General features: G+C 44.6%; 1 protein-coding gene across 1 annotated transcript in view; it reads right to left on the reverse strand.

Annotated features, from left to right (window-relative positions):
• rabgap1 (RAB GTPase activating protein 1) overlaps window positions 1-22,500 on the reverse strand; it is a 149,679-nt gene that overhangs the window by 18,345 nt on the left and 108,834 nt on the right. The window contains 6 exon segments of the mRNA XM_083657855.1: window positions 7,114-7,206; window positions 16,088-16,216; window positions 18,816-18,857; window positions 20,923-21,066; window positions 21,253-21,378; window positions 21,878-21,952. Coding sequence (XP_083513981.1) covers window positions 7,114-7,206; window positions 16,088-16,216; window positions 18,816-18,857; window positions 20,923-21,066; window positions 21,253-21,378; window positions 21,878-21,952 — 609 coding nt within the window.

The following is a 22,500-nucleotide window of genomic DNA, read 5'->3' on the forward strand; positions in this document are numbered from 1 at the left end:
ATATACATCTTAAAACATGACTTTAGGGGGTCTTTAACTACTGACATAACGGTAAAATATCAATAAATAAAAGACTTGACACATCATACAAAAAAGAAGAAAAGAAAGTAAAATATAGTAACCCCCGATTTTTTATCCCATTTTTATGCCCCGTTAGTGCTAGTTTTAATTGATTTATCCTGGTTGCTGCTCCACCCTCTGCCGATCTGGGGAGAGCCGAAACTGGCTCCATGCTTCCTCCGAGACATGGGCAGTTAGCCAGCCGCTTCTTTTCACCTGACAGAGGAAGCTTCACCGGTAGGACATAGCACGTGGGAGGTTCACGCTATTCCAACCAGTTCCCCTCCCTCCGAACAGGCGCCCCTAACGACCAGAGGAGGCACCACATCAGCAACCAGGATATTGCATGTTTTTGGTGTGGGGTTCCTATATGAAGGAAACCCCCAGGAGGCACGGGGAGAACATGCAAACTCCACACAGAGAAAGGCGCTTTTGACGACCCCACCCGGGCGGTGGGCACTCGAGGACATGCGGACGGCCACGCATTCCTTCAGCGCTCACGGCGTCCCAGGTGGGAATCGAACCCAGGACCTTCGAGCTGTGAGGCGACAGCGCTTACCACTGCACCACCGTGCCCTAGTACTACTCTTTTCATAGTTAAATAGATTGAGTGAGTTATTGATGCTGATACTGTTGTACTGTATAGAACAGACCTCACAGTATGGCAGGTCATGAACGATCCATGTCTTGCTTTGTGTGCTGTATTCTTGTCAAGGTCTGGAGTCCATAATGATTTCTTCTGTCCAGAAGAAGGTGGGTCTGTTTGACGCTCTGATGGATTCATTTAACCCACTGTTATATTGAATTAAAAAACACACTCATTCATCTGAAATGCCTCGAGTTCATTAGGACATGAAGGAGCAATGAAGCACGTTATTTTAGATAAGGAACAAGTGTTTCTCAAGACACTTCGGGTTATCCTGAAACTGCATCCCAGAATCCATCTCCTCCCCTCTCACTTCCTTAGCGTTAGGTGGCTCAGAGTGGAGGAGAGGGTTTCTCAGATCAAACTGTGCATGGTTTTCAGGATTTTTAAACGGGAGGCTCCTCGCTACCTCACTGACTACTTCTGTAAAGTCAGTGATGTACATGGCTACTCCACAAGAGGAAGCACCTCCAACATTGTTCCCCCCAAATTTAAATCTTTAAAGGGTAAGTGTACCTTCTCTTACTCAGCAGCTATTTTATGGAACAAACTCCCTGAGAGTATAAAGACCCTTAATTCCAGGTTTTCTTTTAAGCTCGCCTTGAAAAAATGGCTGGTTGGTTCCCAAATGGGTTCCTAACCTTTTATTTCTCTTTTGTCTCCAGTATGCTCGCAGTTTTTAAACCCTAGGTAGGTCTTTGATTTATTATATGAGCTGGTCTCTCTTTTTATTTATTGATTGGTGCATTTTTTGTTGTTATTTAAATAACCATTCAGTCAATGACTAATCAGTCATTGAGTGTATGGCTGTGTTGTTTAATGTTTCATTGTTTGTGTTTGTTGCCCGCGCACACACACGCGCTCACACCTGCACACATATTCACTCCACTTGTCCCACACAAAGGACCACAATGGAAACAAGCCCTTGGGCTTTATTGTGTTTTATTCCTTTTGATCAATATTTTTGTTGTATTGTCTTGCACAATTCTGCTCTTATTGAATCAATAAAGTTATCAATCAATCAATCAATCAATCAATCAATCAAGACATGAGTGTTATTTCAGATTAACTCAACCAAGTGTCATTATCAACACCGCAGGGTTGTCGAGGCCCTGTGGCTCCAAGCACTTTGTCACGTCAATTAAATCAATTAAATGATTAAATAAATAAATAAAATTATGTTGTTTTTGTCAAGCTTGCTTTTGCTTTGAGCATGTGTGCATTTTACAGCTGGGTAATATAGAAAATATGATATCGATATGAGACTAGATATCTTAGATTTAGGATATCGTAACATAGTGATATGGCATAAGAAGTGTTGTCTGGTTTTAAAGGCTACATTACAGTAAAGTGATGTCATTTTGTGAATTTACCAGACTGTTCCAGCTGTTCTATTATTTACCTTTACTCACTTAAATCATTACATCTACATTACTTCTCTCTCCCCCCACATCTTTTTATTTTTCAAAAGACTGTACAATAATCAACAATGACCAATTTTGGTGAGCATACAAACTGACCAGTACACTGAGTATCATCATACTTCCCTTATATATCCACATTACTGATGATTATACCATGGTCTGGGTGAATACTCGATTCTGATTGGCTGCAGGGTGTCCATTAATTTGTGATAATGTACAGTGATAATGTACACCAAGCTAAGTAGTTCCAGTCAGGTCTGTTCATCGTTCATATCAATGCGCCAGGATCATGACAGAGCCCTATACCATTAATATGGCACTTTTATAAGTTTAGAAAAAAATGGAGTCGGTCAAAGTAACTATTTAGATTACCCCTGTGTGCTCAGTTTATTAAATTAACAGCTATTTAGAAATCTGCAGTTTTCGGAGATCTGCTGATGTTGTCAGCTGACAGAAGCCGGGCTCTCAGCTGTCAACTCAGCTCTGTTTACAAATTTGCAGAAAGCCAACCAGGCGCTTTGCAAGAGCGCGCGCTGCCTCTATCACTGACACCAATCAAGTCGAAGAGGAAAAAGACGAGATCAACAAAAAGAAAACAACGAAATGGGCAGTTAACAGCAACACACTGAAAGACGTCCTTCTACAAAACATACCTGGACTCCAACATAGAAAGCTTCAGATGGTTTTGAGTCTACTCCGAGCGAGCGTGGCACGCGCCTTTAACGTCTTAAAGACGGCGCAGACATTAACGTAGTTTCCCTGGAATGCCAGTTTAACACATTCACTGCAAGCAGTTTTTTTTTTACTGTAGGTAGCTTCTGCCAAGTTTTTTTTTTGAGGATTCTGGCTCATCTTTCAAGAGCCGAGGATTATTTTCTGCTAAGATTTTGTGAACACAAAATATCTCAAAATAACTAATAGAATGTGTGCTTTCTCTGTCTAAAAGAGTTAGTTTGTAGAGTTAGTAGTTATGTAGGCATTAGCAGTTGAATACAGCATGGTTTCAGCGTCTGAAAATTTAAGCTGAGATAAATGGCTTTTTGTGAAATTCGATAGAACAGTCACTTTAACCATTTATTTTTGGCGTAAGACATCAGACATCTAAACAATAGTTTTGAACAGTAATTTCCTCCATAGCAGCACCCTCACCCCCCTCTCCTTCAAACTCCTCCCTCTGTGTGTGTTCTCCTCCTCCCTCCGTGGCTGCAGCGGTACAAGCGAGGCTCTGCCTGTCTGTGCTGCCTGGCGGCCGCTCTTTGGGCGAGTCTGCATGGGGCTCGTTCGTTTCGGTTGTGAGCTCAGCTGGAATGAAGCTGCGTGCGATTGTGGGCTTTCTGCCGGTGTTTCAAAGTGTGTTGCACCCATAATCTATTATGCAAATTTGCAATCCCCCACCGCCAGCTCCCAGCGCGAAAGCGAAAGCGTTTTCGCCAATCCATTTTACAGTATGAGAATGGTTTCCTCGCGCGTTCCCCTGCAGTTTTGGCTCGGCTTTTTCTAGTCTGGAGAGCACTGTCGCCACTTAGTGGGTCGGTGGAATGGGTTGTACACGTTCGGTGGCTCCCATATTTTTATAGGAGACGTGGGGGGCGTTGATCCACGTCCCACCGTCAAATTTTTTTTTTTTTTTTTTTGACGAGTTGACTCGTCAACGGCAGTCAACCGTTGGATTTTTTTTGACGAGTCAACTCGTCGACGGCAGTGAACGTGTTAAGAGCCAGTTGCATTCTTAGACATTCCCGTTTGATTTATTTGGTATGTTACATACAATTGGCCAAATTATTAGTTAGCTTATGGTGTAGAAATTGTGCCAGGTGCAGGCAGGGTGCAGACACTAAGCGGCCATTTTATCCAATGATAGCCTAATCTTGAGCATCCGAGGGGACTATTTTGTCTCGCCAGTTCTCAACTCATATTCAAGGTTATGAAAACTAGCAAAATGCATGAAAATATAAATGAATGGTCTTGTTTTGTTTCTTTGGCAAGTGACCATGGTATAAGCGGGTTAATGCACTTCGAGGTGTCCATTATCAGAAATTATTGGACTTCGCCGAGGCAACCGTACGAGGCTACGCCTCCGCGTCGTCCATTCATTTCTGATAATGGACACCTCATCGTGCATTAACCCTTACTTATGTATCAAAAATCTAATTGTGTATTTTATGAAAGCACCAATAGCTATCCCTACAATATTGTTGCAATATCGAAATTGAGGTATTTGGTCAAAAATATTGTGATATTGATTTTGTCCATATCGCCCAGCCCTATCTTGTTTTTGTTTTTTTTGTCATTTACTTTTTATTGTTATTATTATTTTCAATGACAAACAAAACAATACAGAACAAACCAGTACAAAAGAAAAACAAACATGAATTAATAAACGAAAAAGACAGGGGAGGATCTTTAACCATTGCACTCATCTACATTCACATAGTCATTCATTCGTACCCACATACAGTTCTCATTGATAAGCGTGTACACACACCACCATGTTTCTTCTCAGCTATACAAAGTCAGGTCTTAGATCCGACACATAGGCAAGCCACTTCCACCACTTCTCTTCAAAGGAATCAGCTTGAGCTCTTAGTCTAAATGTTACTCTCTCCATTACATATATCGAGTGGATTAGATCTATCCATTCATTTACAGTTGGTACCTCTTGTTTTAGCCATTTTCTAGTCACTGCCTTTTTGCTGGCCACTAACATCACTCTCAACATATATTCATCTCTCTTCACACAATGCAACTCTTCTGTATCTCCCAAGTACAGTATTTTAAAATCAAAATTAATTTCCATCATAAAAACCGCCTCCAGGACCTCGTCTACTTCCTTCCAAAATGGAGCCACAGAGGGACAACTTCAAAAGATGTGAAAGTGGTTCACCATTGCATTTCCACATGACCTCCAATCTGTATGATTGGAGAGAGAAGTTAGATTTTTGCGCTGGAGTACAGAAGTATCTACCGTAAATTCCGGACTATAAGACGCACCGGTCTATAAGCCGCACCTTCAAAGGTGACTATTTTTTTCTTCTATAAGCCGCACCGGTCTATAAGCCGCGGGTGTTTTGATGTTTAATTACCATATGTAAGGCTTCGTGCACAGAGGGGATTGTCGGAAAGAGATGGCTGTTTGGGGAAGCTCCCATTTATTAACATTTCAACAAAACAAGTTGCATATTTGCATAACGTATTCAAGTGTTACCATTTAGTGCAATAGTAGCTACAGAACAGGTACTGTGCTGTGTAGCTGGAAAAAGGTTGAAAACCACTGATCTACATTATAGCCTACAGTAGTACCATAACAAAAAACAAAGCCTACAGCGCTTGACGAGGCAATATCAATGGCTAAATTAAATGTGTTTTTTTTAAAGTGCAAAATAAAGTGCCTGTAACACGACAGTAAGCGCGTAAGCCTAAAGTTGCAGTAACACGGCTGCTTAAAATATACGGTAATCAGCCTACCAGAAAAGTCATTAATCCTCGTCTTCATCTTTTAGGCTAAGGTGCAGTACACGGCTGTAACCAGAAAAGTCAAGTCATTAATCCTCATCTTCGTCTTCTTCCTGCGTACTAAAACCACCAAAGTCCTCATCTTCAGTGTCGGAAACGAACAGGCTCAGGGTGGCTTCGTCAGCCACTCTCCTCTCTCCTTCGTTGTCGCTCTCAAAACCAACGAACTCCTCTTCGTCACTGTCGGAATCGAACAGCCTCTGAAGGCCCTCAGCTGTGGCGGCGTCCTCCTCTTCATCACGCAGCAGTCCAGCCTTTCGGAACCGTTGGTGATCGTGGATGTTTTGACACTCCTCCACGCTGTCAGGATCCACTGGCAAACTTGAGCCTTCAGTCGGATGTGAACGGCACCTCGGCCGTCTGCTCTCTGTGTCAACACCCTGATGCCAAGGTTACGTGCGGCTGCTCGATTTCCTTCTTTCCTTCTTCTCGCCGCCATCGTCGTAACACAGCCAGTTCTCCATCTTTTGAAGCATGATGTTAGATTACAACGAGCTAGTTGTGTGGCTTAGCCTTCCAAAATGTTGCTGTTAGTTTTTTAGAATGTAATACATAGAATTGGGAATGTTACATTCAATTTCATTCAGACTGCAGGCTCAATCGCTGCCTTTTTCCCCCCGGAGCGAGGGAGGAGGGAGGGTGTTTTACCATAGTGGCTGAGAGAGAGTAGTGGCACAGTGCTCCAATCAGGTCGCGAGGCACATTTTTTGCAACATCATCCAATCAGGGTCTCGCTCTCATAATGTCTGTCTTGCTCTCGTTCTGCCTCATACCAACATCCATAGATTTTGGAGGTTCCCGAGTGGCCGTTTGCTGGAAAAATCCATAGATAAGACGCACCGTTATATAAGCCGCAGGGGGCAAAAAAGGCCAAAAAACGGGAAAAAAGCCGCGGCTTATAGTCCGGAATTTACGGTAGTCACATTTTTCCAACTGAATTCCCTCCAGGATGGTGAACTCGTCATTTTCCATTGCTGACCACATATTCTGATCCATTCTTCTGGTGATATTGTGGAGTTTCCCTCTGCTTCACCACCCTATCTCGTTTTGAATCAAAATGCTTGTGGCATCTCACATGTAGCTTTGACTTACAACTGAACATTTAGCCCACTTGGTAGAAAATACTGATATATATACAGTATCGTGTATCACCATTCAGCCTGAAAATACAGAGATATGATTTTTGGTCCATATCAACCAACCCTATAGTGTAGTCGCTTAAAACAAACGCGTTGGAAATAAGGCGGGACCATCTGCTACTCCAATCACCTGCATCGGTTTTCTTTACATGTGTCGTGATTGGTCATATACCATCCAACTTCCTCTGGTCTGAAGCAATTTTTTTTTCTTTGGAAGATGACAACTTCCTTTGGCCAAATTTGAACGGGCTAAAGTACAGACTGTCTCTGGATTGTGGAAGAGATAGACTGGCTTTAGAGTCTACTGTAGACCTCTAGTGCGTTTGTGTACCTCGTATCTCTCGATGGGCGCCTCCTGCTGCTCCTGCTGCTCCCTCATGGTGTGGTACTCCTTCTCAAACTTCTTCAGCTTCTTCTGGCTAATCTGCAGAACAAAGAGAGGCATTACACTCATTAACTCATTAACCCATCACCCATCAAATAGAATCGATAAAAACACTTAAAGAAGGAGGGACATTTAAGAAGTAAGCCCACTACTCTTTGTCTTGTGCACTTAAGATGGCTGCCATAGAAGTGTCTTTTCAATCTTCACTTAACAAGGTTGCAAGATCTACAGCTCTGCTGTGCTGTGGTTTTTCTGTCCAGAATTTGAACAAGATTTACTGGAACGGCTGCATAGGATTCTTAGATTTATACAATCTATAAAAATTTAACTATTGAGTTTTCAACAAAATATATAAAACATTACATCCATTGGCTTCATTCATCTTAAAGCAAGACAAATAAATAAATGAATAGAATAGAATAGAATAGAATAGAATAGAATAGAATAGAATAGAATTAAATTACAAGAACATTAATTTTGTGGAGCTCAGGATTTATGGGTGTAATTGTAATTGTGAAACAATGGTTCAGAAAACATGATCTTTCAGTAAATATGGTGTATAAATGACGCTATACTGTACAATGCCTTCAGGTTTCGCAGAATACAAAAAATATACCAATGACAAAGCGAAAACATGTTTTTAGAAATGTTTGCCAATGTATTGAACATGAAACGAATATCATTTAAATGAGTATTCAACCCCCTCAGTTAAAGCAGAAGCACCTTTGGCAGCGATTACAGCTTCAAGTCATGGACACGTCTTTATCAATTTGGCACATGTGGATTTTGGGATTCTCTCCCGTTCCTCCGTGCACATTAAGCTCATGCTCGGTCAGGTTGGATGGGGAGTGTCTGTGAGCAGCTATCTTCACGCTCGGTCAGGTTGGATGGGGAGTGTCTGTGAGCAGCTATCTTCATGCTCGGTCAGGTTGGATGAGGAGTGTCTGTGAGCAGCTATCTTCATGCTCGGTCAGGTTGGATGGGGAGTGTCTGTGAGCAGCTATGTTCATGCTCGGTCAGGTTGGATGGGGAGTGTCTGTGAGCAGCTATGTTCATGCTCGGTCAGGTTGGATGGGGAGTGTCTGTGAGCAGCTATCTTCATGCTCGGTCAGGTTGGATGTGGAGTGTCTGTGAGCAGCTATCTTCATGCTCGGTCAGGTTGGATGGGGAGTGTCTGTGAGCAGCTATCTTCATGCTGGGTCAGGTTGGATGGGGAGTGTCTGTGAGCAGCTATCTTCATGCTCGGTCAGGTTGGATGGGGAGTGTCTGTGAGCAGCTATCTTCATGCTCGGTCAGGTTGGATGAGGAGTGTCTGTGAGCAGCTATCTTCATGCTCGGTCAGGTTGGATGGGGAGTGTCTGTGAGCAGCTATCTTCATGCTCGGTCAGGTTGGATGGGGAGTGTCTGTGAGCAGCTATCATCACACTCGGTCAGGTTGGATGGAGAATGTCTGTGAGCAGCTATCTTCATGCTCGGTCAGGTTGGATGGGGAGTGTCTGTGAGCAGCTATCTTCATGCTCAGTCAGGTTGGATGGGGAGTGTCTGTGAGCAGCTATCTTCATGCTCGGTCAGGTTGGATGGGGAGTGTCTGTGAGTAGCTATCTTCACGCTCGGTCGGGTTGGATGGAGAATGTCTGTGAGCAGCTATCTTCACGCTCGGTCAGGTTGGATGTGGAGTGTCTGTGCGCAGCTATCTTCATGCTCGGTCAGGTTGGATGGGGAGTGTCTGTGAGCAGCTATCTTCATGCTCGGTCAGGTTGGATGGGGAGTGTCTGTGAGCAGCTATCTTCAAGTCACTCCAGCCAAAGATTCTGAGTGGGATTCAAGTCTGGGCTCTGACTCAAGGACTTTGACATTATTATTCTGAAGCCATTCCAGTATTGATTTGTCTGTATGCTTAGGGTCATTTTCCTGTTCGGACATAAATCGTCTGAAACAGGTTCTGCTGTATTTGACCCCATTCATTGTTTCCTTTCTCCTAATCCCTCACACCTTCTATTCCAACATGCTGTGGAGCTGTTAAACAGGCAGCTGTGTTGTGTTCTCAATCATGTCCAATCGATTGAGCAGGACTCTCACCTCAAGGACATTCAACACGTTTCGGATGCACCTCAACTCAATCTGGAGTGTCACTGTGAACGGCATGGAGACTTATGGACTGAGTATTTCAGCTTTTCACTTTTAATTTGTTGATTAAACGTGTCAATAAAAAAAATACACTTTGACATTATAGGGCAGGGATGGGCAACTTTGATGATAGAGAGGGCCACAAAAAAATGTCCTCGCTACCAGAGGGCCAGATTTTGCTGAGGGTTGGGGGCCGAACAGCGCCGGCGCGAAAAACGCCAGGTTTAGTGGAATAACTCATTTTAAATGAACAGTTGTGATGTCATTATTCAGTCTTAACCACCAATATTTGATCCTTTTCTCATTCACATGTCACCACCTGCTCTCCCTGCAGGGCTTGAAATTAACTTTTTTGACCACCTGCCAATATGGCTGCTAGATTTTAATGTTACCAGCCAATTAGAATTTCCACTATCCGAAATGTTTTTATTGATATGTTTTCCTTCAGTTGTGCTTGCTTTCTGTGTAAATGCAGTCGTACATTCTGCTCTGTAAATGGCAGACAGACAGACAAAGGCAGAAAAGCACAAGAGGTCATACAGGGCAGGAGGAGATGCCTCGACCATCTCTTTTGAACGCCCTGTCCTCCTCCTCTCCTCTCCTCCTCTGTCCTCCTCCTCTCCTCTCCTCCTCTGTCCTCTCCTCTGCTCCTCCTCTCCTCTCCTCTCCTCCTCCTCTCCTCTCCTCCTCTGTCCTCTCCTCTCCTCCTCCTCCTCTCCTCTCCTCTTCTCTCCTCTCCTCTCCTCCTCTGTCCTCTCCTCTCCTCCTCCTGTCCTCCTCCTCTCCTCTCCTCCTCCTCTCCTCTCCTCTCCTCTCCTCCTCTGTCCTCTCCTCTCCTCCTCCTGTCCTCCTCCTCTCATCTCCTCCTCTGTCCTCTCCTCTCCTCTGCTCCTCCTCTCCTCTCCTCTCCTCCTGTCCTCCTCCTCTCCTCTCCTCCTCCTCTCCTCTCCTCTCCTCTCCTCTCCTCTCCTCTCCTCCTCTCCTCTCCTCCGTCCTCCTCCTCTCCTCTCCTCCTCCCAGCCTCAATGGACAGCTGGGTCTCCAGAGCTCACTAGTTGGAAAACCAATTATGAACACAGTGGCTCTCACAGCTGAGACCATAAATACTCAAATACAAGAGATAAAACGTTAGCAATCATGAATCAAGTCACTGGCAAATCTCTCTCAATCCTTGCCACAGAAAAGCCCTGTCTTCTTGTATACCATGTACACATAAACATATATCAAGATACATAAACAAACACACACATATGATTTGACACATACACATGTGTGCAAAAAATACAATCAAATCCCCATATGCACTAGGTCAGAGCCATGTATACAGAAGAGTTGCGACATTTCCATTCACTCCAATGGACCAGTTTTTTAATCTCAAGAGTTCCAGGAAGTAAGGTCCTGGATTAAGCAGCACCGTCGAGTTGCACCAAAATGGACAGTTTGTGTTGTACTTTGAAAGTTTTTTTCTTTTCTTGAATCAAATTGTACATTATCAGCTTTATTTTAGCATGCAAAAGTAGCGCGAGACCCATTCCTGGCTGTTCATTGGCTAATGAGTCACGCATTTTGGTCCTCCGCTGACGCCACTCTCTCTCTAGATTGCTCTGCACTAGGTGTTAGATGGTGCACCACATTCATTACAATTTTAGCCCAAAACACATCAGGTATAAACACGGCTCGAGCATCTGGGGAGTGTTTGAACATTTCCTCTGCCAACTGCTATCACAAGATTAGTTTGGCAATTGTGCCACGCTCCCACTTTGAGCCTGATGACTTCTGTCACCTCCTGTCTGCAAATACAGAACCCGTCCTCTTAGTTCTGCGTCAGCTGTCAATGCAGGATCACAATAAATCAAAGGTCTGCATGACGATGCACAAAGGAGCGATCGAGGTAGGAAAAACATTAGGAAGACAACAGGCGAGAGAGACAGGATAAATCGCAGTAAACACACACCCAACACAGACAGTTAGAGGAGGGGAGAAAAGAGAGGAAGGAGATGAAAATAATATACGTCTCTGCATCTGTTCGGGATTTTATTTAAATTCCCAGCAGGGCAATTTGCATATATCAAATTTAGAGGTCAAAAGGTCGCCAGACAAGAAGAGGAAAGGTGTAACAGGCAGACACAGAGACAAAACAAAATGACCCTCGTTTGACCCCAGATTGTCTTCTGAATACATTTGGAGACGTGACTACGGTTGGCAAGTGTGTCTTGGCTCATATACATATACCTCATAAAAAAACAATGACATTATAATGACCTTTGACTCCCCCTGACACAGTCAATCTTTTACTTTAACAGAGTTTTTCTGATTTCAGTTACCAGAACAGACCGGGGGGGGGGGGGGGGGGGGGGTCAGACCAGGGTCAAATGTTCAAAGAGTCCCCAACCAGGCTGTACAACCATAAACCAATAAAGCTTCCCAACAAATAACACAACTCCCCATCATTTCTGCACCGTTTAAGATCAAATTGTGCAATGAGGCATTAAGGCGGTTTAAATGCAATACTTGAATATAGTAGCATAGCATGTTTAATGTAGCACTGTGTGATATCTGACCCAGATGATACACCTGGGACAGGTAGAACAGTGAAATTAGAGCCAAAAAGGGGACTATACAACAGTTGGTTCTGGTCAAGCAATTTGATTGGACAAAAGGCGTTCCATGCGTGCTGATATTCATTATAAAACGGCTCTCTCAAATCAAGCAATCTGATTGGTTCACAGCCATTGTATAATTCCAGTAACCGAGTTCAATAACCCATGGCCATGGGTTATTGGTTGCCATGGCAACTCTCTTACTAAGAGAGTAATAATAAGGCTTACCTCAAATGACAACGTAGAAAAAAAAAATGGCGGAGACAGCTGTCAGATCCTTGTGAATCGATCTTCGCTTATAACTTTACTAATACTAAGCAGAAAATGATGTTTTGTACAAGAATAGATGCGGGCTAATGTCTTCTTTGCAAAAGAAAGGCTGTTAACCCCGCATTTAACCCCGTAACGTTAGTTGGTGTCGGGGTTTCCAGAAAGCTGTCAGCTTCTCAGCAAGCGCCAGGATTGGCCAATGTCAACTTCAGTCTCCAGAACGATCCAATCAAATCACCCGCATGTTCTTGCGGTCCCGCCTTACAGTAGTGTTTCAACTGACTCTATCAGAATGACATGCCAGTCGGAGTCGGACTTATAGTATTATTATTATTATTATATTATCATACTTGGAAACCGTTTTATAAAAGCAATATAGCACTCGAGCTGCGTGTGTTGTGGAATATATCCCCCTGCTCAGCAGTTATACCACTCGGCCTGCGGCCTCGTGGGATAACAGCTGATCAGGGGGATATATTTGGCACAACACACTGGCTCTCATGCTATATTGCTTAAGTATAAGAGCACTGGGACGCTCCACTGTGAATATATCACTCCACATCACAGCTGTTCTAATGTAGCGACATCACAGCTGTTCTAATGTAGCGACAGTGATATCATGGATACGTTTGACCTTATTTATGAAGTCAGTTGAGGCGGGAAATCGTCTGTGCTAACCTCAAAGTAGCTAACATTAGCTTAGCTAGCTTGCAGTCGGGAAAAGGTTTACGTGTTGCTTGGCAACACTTGGTAGTGTAATCCTGAGGCAACTGTTTTTGTTGGCGGAGACAAATAACTGACAAAATCATCTGTTGTCTCAAAAAAATAAAAAACCTACTTGATAAATAGCCAGGGTAGGAATTACACAGAGGCCTCCGTTGCTCCTCCCTCTGGTCGTGATGCCCTGAGATCTCTATAAGGCCACCTTGGCCGTGCCCTGCTAGCAGCCTGCTACTGTAGGTTGCTTTAAAAGCGTCAGTGGTCTCAGTTTAATGTAGCTGCTCTATGCAAAGGATGTGTTATTAGCTCATTTTAACACACATTTCAGAAAAATCACTCTTCGTGATGTCAATAGAGCAATGACCTTTGTGCCCTGGCATGTGACCTTGTGCCCTAAAATAAAAAAATAAAAAATGGCACCAAAGGCCAAATGGCCGTGCCCCTAAAATGACGAACCCACTCCCACCCTGTAAATAGCTGTTGTATACAACTGTTGCAATATCACACTGGAGGTTGTGCTGTTGATACTGGATATCAGCACAGCTGTGATTATCCTCGGTATGAGGCCACATAGTCTCAACGCCAGACCCATGAGAGTTCTTACGCTGATACACTATGTTACTGCATGCTGCAGATCTCTCTCTGGGTCTGGGACACTTTCCCTCAGCCAGCTGGGGTTGGAAATGAACCGTTCACTTGGCCAGTGATTGGCCAGTGGTGGATTCACTCTTCCCCAAGCAGTAACGACTTTGCAATCAGACGAAAGGGTAGGCCCAGCCCATTTTTCGAACCGCTCTCTCATTGGTGGTACGACTTGTCACTCATTCAGTTTCAACCCCCCCCCCCGAGACCCACCTTCAAACCCAAAATCATATTTGAGTCTGGGGAGAGACTAGAGGCCACACCGACTCCCAGCCGTGCTGATATCAGTACAACAGTACTCCCTCTCCTGTGATGTTGCTGAAGTAAAGTTAGAGCACCTGTGCTGCAAGGGCAGCAGTAATCTGACCAGTTAATCCCCCTATCGTGGCATGCTAGCTTCAGATTAGCCTACCTTGACTCTATCGTGGCATGCTAGCTTCAGATTAGCCTACCTTGACTCTATCGTGGCATGCTAGCTTCAGATTAGCCTACCTTGACTCTATCGTAGCATGCTAGCTTCAGATTAGCCTACCTCTATCGTGGCATGCTAGCTTCAGATTAGCCTACCTTGACTCTATCGTGGCATGCTAGCTTCAGATTAGCCTACCTCTATCGTGGCATGCTAGCTTCAGATTAGCCTACCTTGACTCTATCGTGGCATGCTAGCTTCAGATTAGCCTACCTCTATCGTGGCATGCTAGCTTCAGATTAGCCTACCTTGACTCTATCGTGGCATGCTAGCTTCAGATTAGCCTACCTCTATCGTGGCATGCTAGCTTCAGATTAGCCTACCTTGATTTAGATTTACAGTAAATTCCAGTTCCAACGTTAGAATAGTCACCAAGGTCAATTTTTGCAGAATTGCTTCTTGGAATTAGGGTACTTTCTGTTGCCAGGTAATATTTCCATCCTGGATTTTCACTATAAATAACTATTCAATCGTGGATGCGGTGAATAGAATGGTTGTGTCAATAATATCTCTCAGTTTAACTATTTGAGACGGTTTCATTCATCTGGTTAGAAAAAACCCTTCCAGACCAAATGCAGCTAAAGCAGCACAAAGCAGTTATGTGTTTGTCTGGATCCTGGTTTGACAAACAAACATGCAGAGTTTGTGTCCAGCTTGTTTGTCCCTCCCAGGCTCCCACCTAACCAAGAATCAAAATGCTCAAATAGGAATTGCACTTTCTACTCACCATTAAAGATAAATAAAAGTTTGGAATAATAAATAACTCTGCCAAAAGTTACGTTCAAAGTCAGGCCGTCTAAACTGGGCCAGACTTTTAAAAAACAGGTCAGGACAGGTGTGTGTGTGTATGTGTGTGTGTGTGTGTGTGTGTGTGTGTGTGTGTGTGTGCGTGCGTGTGTGTGTGTGGGGTGTGTGTGTGTGTGTATTCCTTGCATTACAGATCAACATTGGCCCCTACTGGCTTTAAGCAGCATTGCTGGAACACAACAGAGGCTTCACTGACTTCTCCAGCAGTAGAGCCATTAGTTTGGTGGAGTACCAATAAAAACCTCCATTAGATTACAGTAGTGCTCTTTATTTTTCTTCTTCTTCTACAGTAACATGTACAGTAGTGCTCTTTATTTTTCTTCTTCTTCTACAGTAACATGTACAGTAGTGCTCTTCATGTTCTTCTACAGTAACATGTACAGTAGTGCTCTTTATTTTTCTTCTTCTTCTACAGTAACATGTACAGTAGTGCTCTTCATGTTCTTCTACAGTAACATGTACAGTAGTGCTCTTTATTTTTCTTCTTCTTCTACAGTAACATGTACAGTAGTGCTCTTTATTTTCTTCTTCTACAGTAACATGTACAGTAGTGCTCTTTATTTTGTTCTTCTTCTACAGTAAGCATTTATTAAACCTAAAGCTGGAGTGTGTAACTTTTACATATAAATGAACGTCAATTACATTTAAGCCATTGTCAAACGAGTCCCCACAATGCTGATTAAGCCTATCGCCACCAGATAGCTCTCTGTATTCCCCAATAGCCTCCCACAGTTTTCAATGTGCTGTAGTCCGGGGACATTCCCGTGTTGCACACCGGAGACTTCCGCCCAGCCTAGCTGGCTAATTTCCAGTTAGCCTTCTGCTAACTTGAATGGGGATAAATAATTCAGTCGTGCGGCTCTTCCAGACCTTCCAAATGTCTCAAGTTCTGAAGTGAAACGGGGCATTTTGCGGGGGGGCTGTGTGACGTTGAAATGACCACCCTGAAGCAGTAGGCTACAGTCGAGCGACACTTCTTTCTCCATGTGTTCGTGAGCTTTTAAATCATAATGTTGGAAAAACAACATGGACGCCACAAAGAAGATGCTTTGTGTTGCTTTAGAGTGTTCAGACGTTTGCGTGACAACAGAGAGCAAAGGAAGCGGTCGGGGGACTTGGATGCGGCGCACGTCCCGTCACTGCCAGAAGGGGGCAAAGGCTCTGCACAACACAAGCTACACACTCCAGCTTCCAATTAAACAAGTCATTCCTGTTGGAAATGTAAAATAAAAATATGTATGAAGTATGAAATTATCTATTCTATTGTATTGGAGACCAGACTTACCTTCATGCTACAGGCCAGCTCCATCAGTTTCTTTGCATTCTCCTCAGAGCGGTACCTCTTAGGAACCGGCACCCGGAAGAATTTGAGCGCTCCCTCGAAGTCCGTCTGGATCAGGTCGTCTTTTGACGTCTGGAAGGAAAAGGATCACAGAGCACAAATGCTAATTAGGCCCAGAGACGTATCCAGGCCAGAGCAGCTCGTTTAGCAGAGGCTCATCTCCTGTTTCTGAACCCCCTAGAGAAGACAATAGCTATCAGGAGGCTAAATACACTGCAGAACATATCAAACACATCAGCAGCTAAACGGACAGAATCAACATTAACTCATTGAGTGCCAAGGACGGACATGTTCGTCATTTCAAATAGTAACGTAGAGTGCCAAGGACGGACATGTTCGTCAATTGCGTTTTTTGACGGTGGGGCGTCGATCAAAGCCTTCTGCCTCTGATGTACAAATATTATAGCTATTGGATGTGTCTAACCTATTTTACAGAACCCTTAGGTGGCGACAGTGCTCTCCACATAACAGAAAAGCAAGGAAAAAACAAAGAAGAAGTCGTTATGGAAACGGAAATCGCATCGCATCCGTATGCATCGATATGCTGAAGCACGTTACTGCAGCTGTGCCTGCAGCAGCCAATCTGCTCCCACAATTGAGCCGGACAGCACATCCGCACATCCACACCGTGGAGTTGTTATTATTCCCAACTGGAAGCATCGTTGCCGGTGACAAACACACGCGGAACGCTGTAAAAAAGCAGGATGTCGATGTCCCTTCACTGTGCGCACAGCAAACTCAGCAGAGAGCCACCACAGACAGGAGGAGGAGTGTGCAGTTGAGGCGAGGCGGGGCGGGGCGGGGCGGGGGGGGGGGGGGGGGGGGGCACGCAGAGCAGCGCGCAACACCCAGACAGACCCAGGCAGCAGGACAGGATTGACAAACGCAAGCCAGAATATCCGATGCCCACCAGCAGCAAAGCAAGACCAGCAAGAAGCTGCAACCAGCAGCGCACGCAGGGGCCAGCGCTGCTGGTTGTAGCTAAAAAATATTATTCTGCCAAACAGAATTCCCTGGCCTTCACTGTTTTATTGAAGGAAATTATTTTTGAGGTGTGACTACATTAGAAAAGATTAGCTTCAGAGTCAGTGATGTGCTTGAAATGTTTAATTTCACAAAAGGCCAATTATCTCAGCTTCTAGAAAAAAATTGCTGTTTTGGGATGAATCAAGCTATCTTCTCCGGCTCATAACTAAAGAACGGAAAATGGGATCAATAAACTTTTTTTTGCAGATGATAGAATAGAGTCTCATCGTTCTTTGTGCGTGTTCAGTGTTTACATAGTAATATCACACAATATTCTGTGGGCCTCGAGAAATCACTGAAAACGCTCTGAAACTCTGGCACTGGGAGCATCCGTTCTCCAAAAGTGGCTGGCACTCAATGAGTTAAGAGCTTTGGCTCTTTGAAAAACAAGCAGTACATGTCCGCCGAATTCTACTACGCACTAATTAATTACGCTATCTGAACAATGTCAACGAAAACAAGTTAGAGTGACCGGCTTCATGTAGCTCGAGTTCTGGAGTCAAAACCACCAACAAAACTCAGAACCGTGGGATCGTACTGTGTGTGTCTGTGTGTGTGTGTGTGTGTGGGGGGGGGGGGGGGTGTGGTGTGTGTGTGTTACCAAGGCTTGATTTTCTCTTGGCACTTGCAGTGCGTAGCTGTGGCAACATGGTCTTACGGGCTATCGATTTTGGTGTGTGTGTTTGTTGTGTGTGTGTGTGTGTGTGTGTGTGTGTGTGTGTGTGTGTGTGTGTGTGTGTGTGTGTGTGTGTGTGTGTGCAGACAGAAATCCATTGGAACAGCAAGTGGACAAGGAGTTTGACAAAAACGTGAAAATCTGTGCCGAAAACTAGATGATTTGACTTTGAGATGATTTGACTTCATTAGCAGCCAAAGTATACAAAGTCACATTAGCTGTCAGTAGGCTCTACTAGTGAATTGATATGCATGTAAGTATTTGTGAAGTCAGAGGGATCTTGTTTAGTTAACAGTGCCCCTATGTGGACAAACTGAGAACTGCGGTGCTAAAACCAGTCCAGTGGACCAGTCTGAATAGAAGATTTATTCAGATGAAAAAAGCAAGCAGACGACCTCAAGTGAAAGAGGGAAGGCAGCCATGTTTTGGCTGACTCCAGGGATGCTGCTGGTACAGTGTTTGGTAGAAATGCTTGTTATAAAACAGGAATACGTTTGTACTTAATTGTTGTGTTGAAATTCAGTTTGTTCAGCAAGTGTATTGTTAACGAGCACAAGGTACTAGCTTAATTTGTGGAAGTTAGCTTATGGTAGCAACGTGTGTGCTTTCTGTCATGTTGAGCTAAGATTTGAAATGCTACACTGTGGGTGTTGTGAGCATTTGAACAGTGATGGAGAGACATTGGTTTGATTTTATTTTGATCAACCTACTACTAATTGCTTTCCAGTAAAAAAAAAAAAAACTGTAGAAAGAAATCTTCAAAATAATAAATATGAAAAGAAGATGAAGACGAGTTGTTTCATGCAGCCTCTGTGCTCATCTCAGTTTTTTTTTTCAAGTTTAGGCAGACGTTGAAGCAGAAATCCTAGATAACTTGACTCTCTGTGTGTGTGTGTGTGTGTGTGTGTGTGTGTGTGCGTGTGTGTGTGTGTGTGTGTGTGTGCATTCATTAATGTGTGGACTACTTACCTTCAGAAGTGCCAGGGCTACATTGAAGATAACACTGATACCCTGAGAATAAAAAAGGAGAGAGCAGATGTAAAAATAGACAGGAAACAACATAGGGCTTTTCAGGCGAAGGCATTCCATCAACAGAAGAGGGCGCTGTTGGTCCTGGGCTAAGAGGGCTAGTGTGAAAAGCACTGTAAAGGGTCTGTGTCCACAGGGAACGTGTATTTGAGAAGCCAGCGCCTTTCTGCAATTCATTCTGTATGGTCAGGACACGCCAGGTGCGTGACTCTTTCAAGGAGCACACCTGGGGCCAGTTGCACCAAGTGGTCTTACACTGGTCTTAAGCTACGCCGGTCGTAAATTTACGACCTAACAGCTACGCCGGTTGCACCAAGAGGGCTTAAGCCTTCTTTTCACTACGCCCAGGCGTAAGAGTTACGCCTGGGCGTAGTGAGGAGGAGGCGTAAGGGTCTAAGGGTAAGGGTGCCTGCCTGTAACAGAGATCTCCGTGTCTATCAGCGGAGACCTGCTGTAATTGAGTCCTTACCGTCCTCATCGTCGTAACGTCGCCATCGAAGCATGATGTTAGATTATAACAAACTAGTTGTAGCCTTTTCAACTGTTGAGGGTCGTTTTTTAGAATTTAATACATAGAATTGGGAATGTTACATTCAATTTCATTCAGACTGCCTGACACTAATCGTCGCCATTTCCCCCCGGGGCTTCTACAGGAGGAGGGGGGTGGGAGGAGGGAGGGTGTAGTGACGCACATACAGTAGTGGGTGACGGCGCGAGGCACATTTTTGGCCCAATCGGGGGGCATTCCCCGGCAATTCACATGGACGCGCATTGCTACGACCAGCGTAGTTGAGACCAGACATAAACCCTAAAAAACGACGATTTCAGACAGACAAGTCCGTCTTTTATTGTCACACGATCACACATCAACACATGCCTGCGGCCACAAACACACTCATGCTGACGGTGGCCGGTGAAATTTGTCCTCTGCATTTGACCCATCCTGGCTTGTCCTTTCCTCCGAGGGGCAGGCCAGGAGCAGTGGTCGCTTTCTCGTACAGCGCCCGGGGACCGACTTCGGGTGTTGTCGTCACTGGTCGGATGACGATGACGATCTGATCTTCTGCATGTTTTTAGTGGGGGGGGTTATATACGGAGGAACCCCCTGGGGGAGCACGGGGAGAACATGCAAACTCCACACAGACAGAAAGGCCCTTACGACGAGATACCCCACCTGGGCAGTAGGCACTGAAGATATGGGGGGGAACACAACCACAGCGCCCACAGTGTCCCAGGCGAGAATCGAACTCAGGACCTTCTGACTGTGAGGCGACAGCTCTACCACTGAGCCACCGTGCCCTATTGGTGCAACAGGCATAAATCCACTCTAAAGACTGGTCTTAACTAAGACCGACGTAGGAGTTACGACCAGGCATAGTTAAGACCACTTGGTGCAACTGGCCCCTGGTGTTTAAGCCCTCTTGGCGGCTGGTGTTATTGGGCAGAGCGCTCTGGGCGTCTCCAGCTGAAAACAGTTGAACATTTGGAGGAAAAGTGCTGCTGCTCGTTAATGTCACTGCAACAGCCAGCGTGGCTCCACTCTGGGGTGTTTTAGACCCAGGTCTTGATTTGCATACGATGTTTGAGTCCCCTCACATGATTGAGCTGGGCCATGCAAACCACATGGAAAAAACAAACAACACAAAGAGGCTCTGTGCACACTGGACATGATTTACAAAGCGTTCTGATCTGAAAAAACACGTTTCCTATGGACCCCGCCGCTAAGAACCAAGAGCAGAGCAGGTTGAAGGAAAATACAGTTGTTACTCATTTAGTTTGCCCACTTTACTGCTGTGTTTCCAAGGTAGTGCTGCAGTAACTCGTGTGGACTTTTGCTATTTCAATGTTTTCTTTGCTCTTTCTTTGTCCTTTACAAAAGCCCCTCTCTCTCACTGCTGCCATGGCAGTGTAGCAGTACTGCAGCAAAGTGGCCAAACGGAATAAATGAGAAACAACTGTAACAAGTTAGGGTGTGTGGGTGTGTGTGTGTGTGCGTGTGTAGGTGCGTGCGTGTGTGTGTGTGTGTGTGTGTGTGTGTGTCACCTACCTCACACAGTAGCAGGTCGATGATGTGGAAGACCATGTACAGAGGGAACTTGGCTGTGAAGAGGGTAAGGAACCACTGGGAGGCGTACATGTGAGCCTCCAGGCCCACATTCAGGAAGTGGCTGTACAGGTCGGGGATATATTCCTGGGTTAAAGATGGAGAAGAAGTGAGAGCCTTGAATTATTTTGTCTCAAGTTCATAAACTTTCAAAGATTTCAGCTCACATATCAAAAGCATTTTCAATCTGTGGAACTGAAAGAATAGGGTGAACATGACTACTGGGTGGTGTGCATAGGGCATAGGCACAGTAGATTCACACACAAAACGCACCTGCATGAGTTTCTCAAGTTGGAAGAATTTGCAATGCAGATCTTCAAAGTTCTGCTTGAAGAGATCCCTGAGCCCGTAATCAAACATGATCTTCACCAGCACACTGAACGCCTGCTCCTCTGGCATCTGAACAGACCAACCAAGGCATTCGCTCATCACAAACTCATATTCATACAATTCTGCTGAATTGGCTCATCGATATTACAGCTTGTTTTCAGACAAATATATTTTGTACAAAATGTTCTGTATCGAGGTAATTTGACAAAGACTAATATTTCCTACAAACATACAGTACTTATTTGTAGTAGCCTGCAATATAACAGAGGCACTGTCACCGTATAAATATAATTACTAAGTAAAATCTCATTGCTTTGCATAATACTTAACTGTACCCCTACTACCCAACATATCCTGGCTTGTAAGGTACCATAAACATGATTTCTCCACTAGATGGCAGTGTTGACAGTGCCTGAAGTGGAGGGGGGCTTAAATGCAAGCCCCACTAATTAGACAAATAAACAAAGTGTACTGTACATTTATACATTATTTACACCAAAGAGAGAACAGAATAATTGCTCTGAGCTCCTGAAAGGTTCTGCAGAACCCTGCTGGTAGATGAACTCACGTGCAGCAGCAGCACAGCAGCCAGGAAGGACTGTCCCTGGCAGTAACCAATCTCCTCATCGTATACAGAGTAGGCCTGAAGGAGAGGAGGACACAGGAGAAGGAGCTATTACACACTGTGTGCACACACACACACACACACACACACACACACACACACACACACACACACACACACACACACACACACACACACACACACACTCTCTCTCTCTCTCTCTCTCTCTGACAAACACACACACACACACACACACACACACTCTCTCTCTCTCTCTCTCTGACAAACACACACACACACACACACACACACACACACTTTCTCTGACACACACACACACGGACACGCGCGCACACACACACACACACACGCACACACACACACACACACACACACACACACACTCCCACCATCAAGAAAGACATTTATGTTAGGGTTAAGACTCCTGTCAGTGTCCCTGACCAAGGTACTGGCAAAAGAACTGGAGTTGGTCCCCGGGCGCTGCACAGTGGCTGCCCACTGCTCCTAGTTCTAGGAAGGTTCCTAGTAGAGGATGGGTCAAATGCAGAGGATGAATTTCCCCAAGGGGATAAATAAAGGATAACTAACTAACTAACTAACTAACT

Source organism: Poromitra crassiceps (assembly GCF_964638095.1).
Source record: "Poromitra crassiceps genome assembly, chromosome: 21".
NCBI lineage: Eukaryota > Metazoa > Chordata > Actinopteri > Beryciformes > Melamphaidae > Poromitra > Poromitra crassiceps.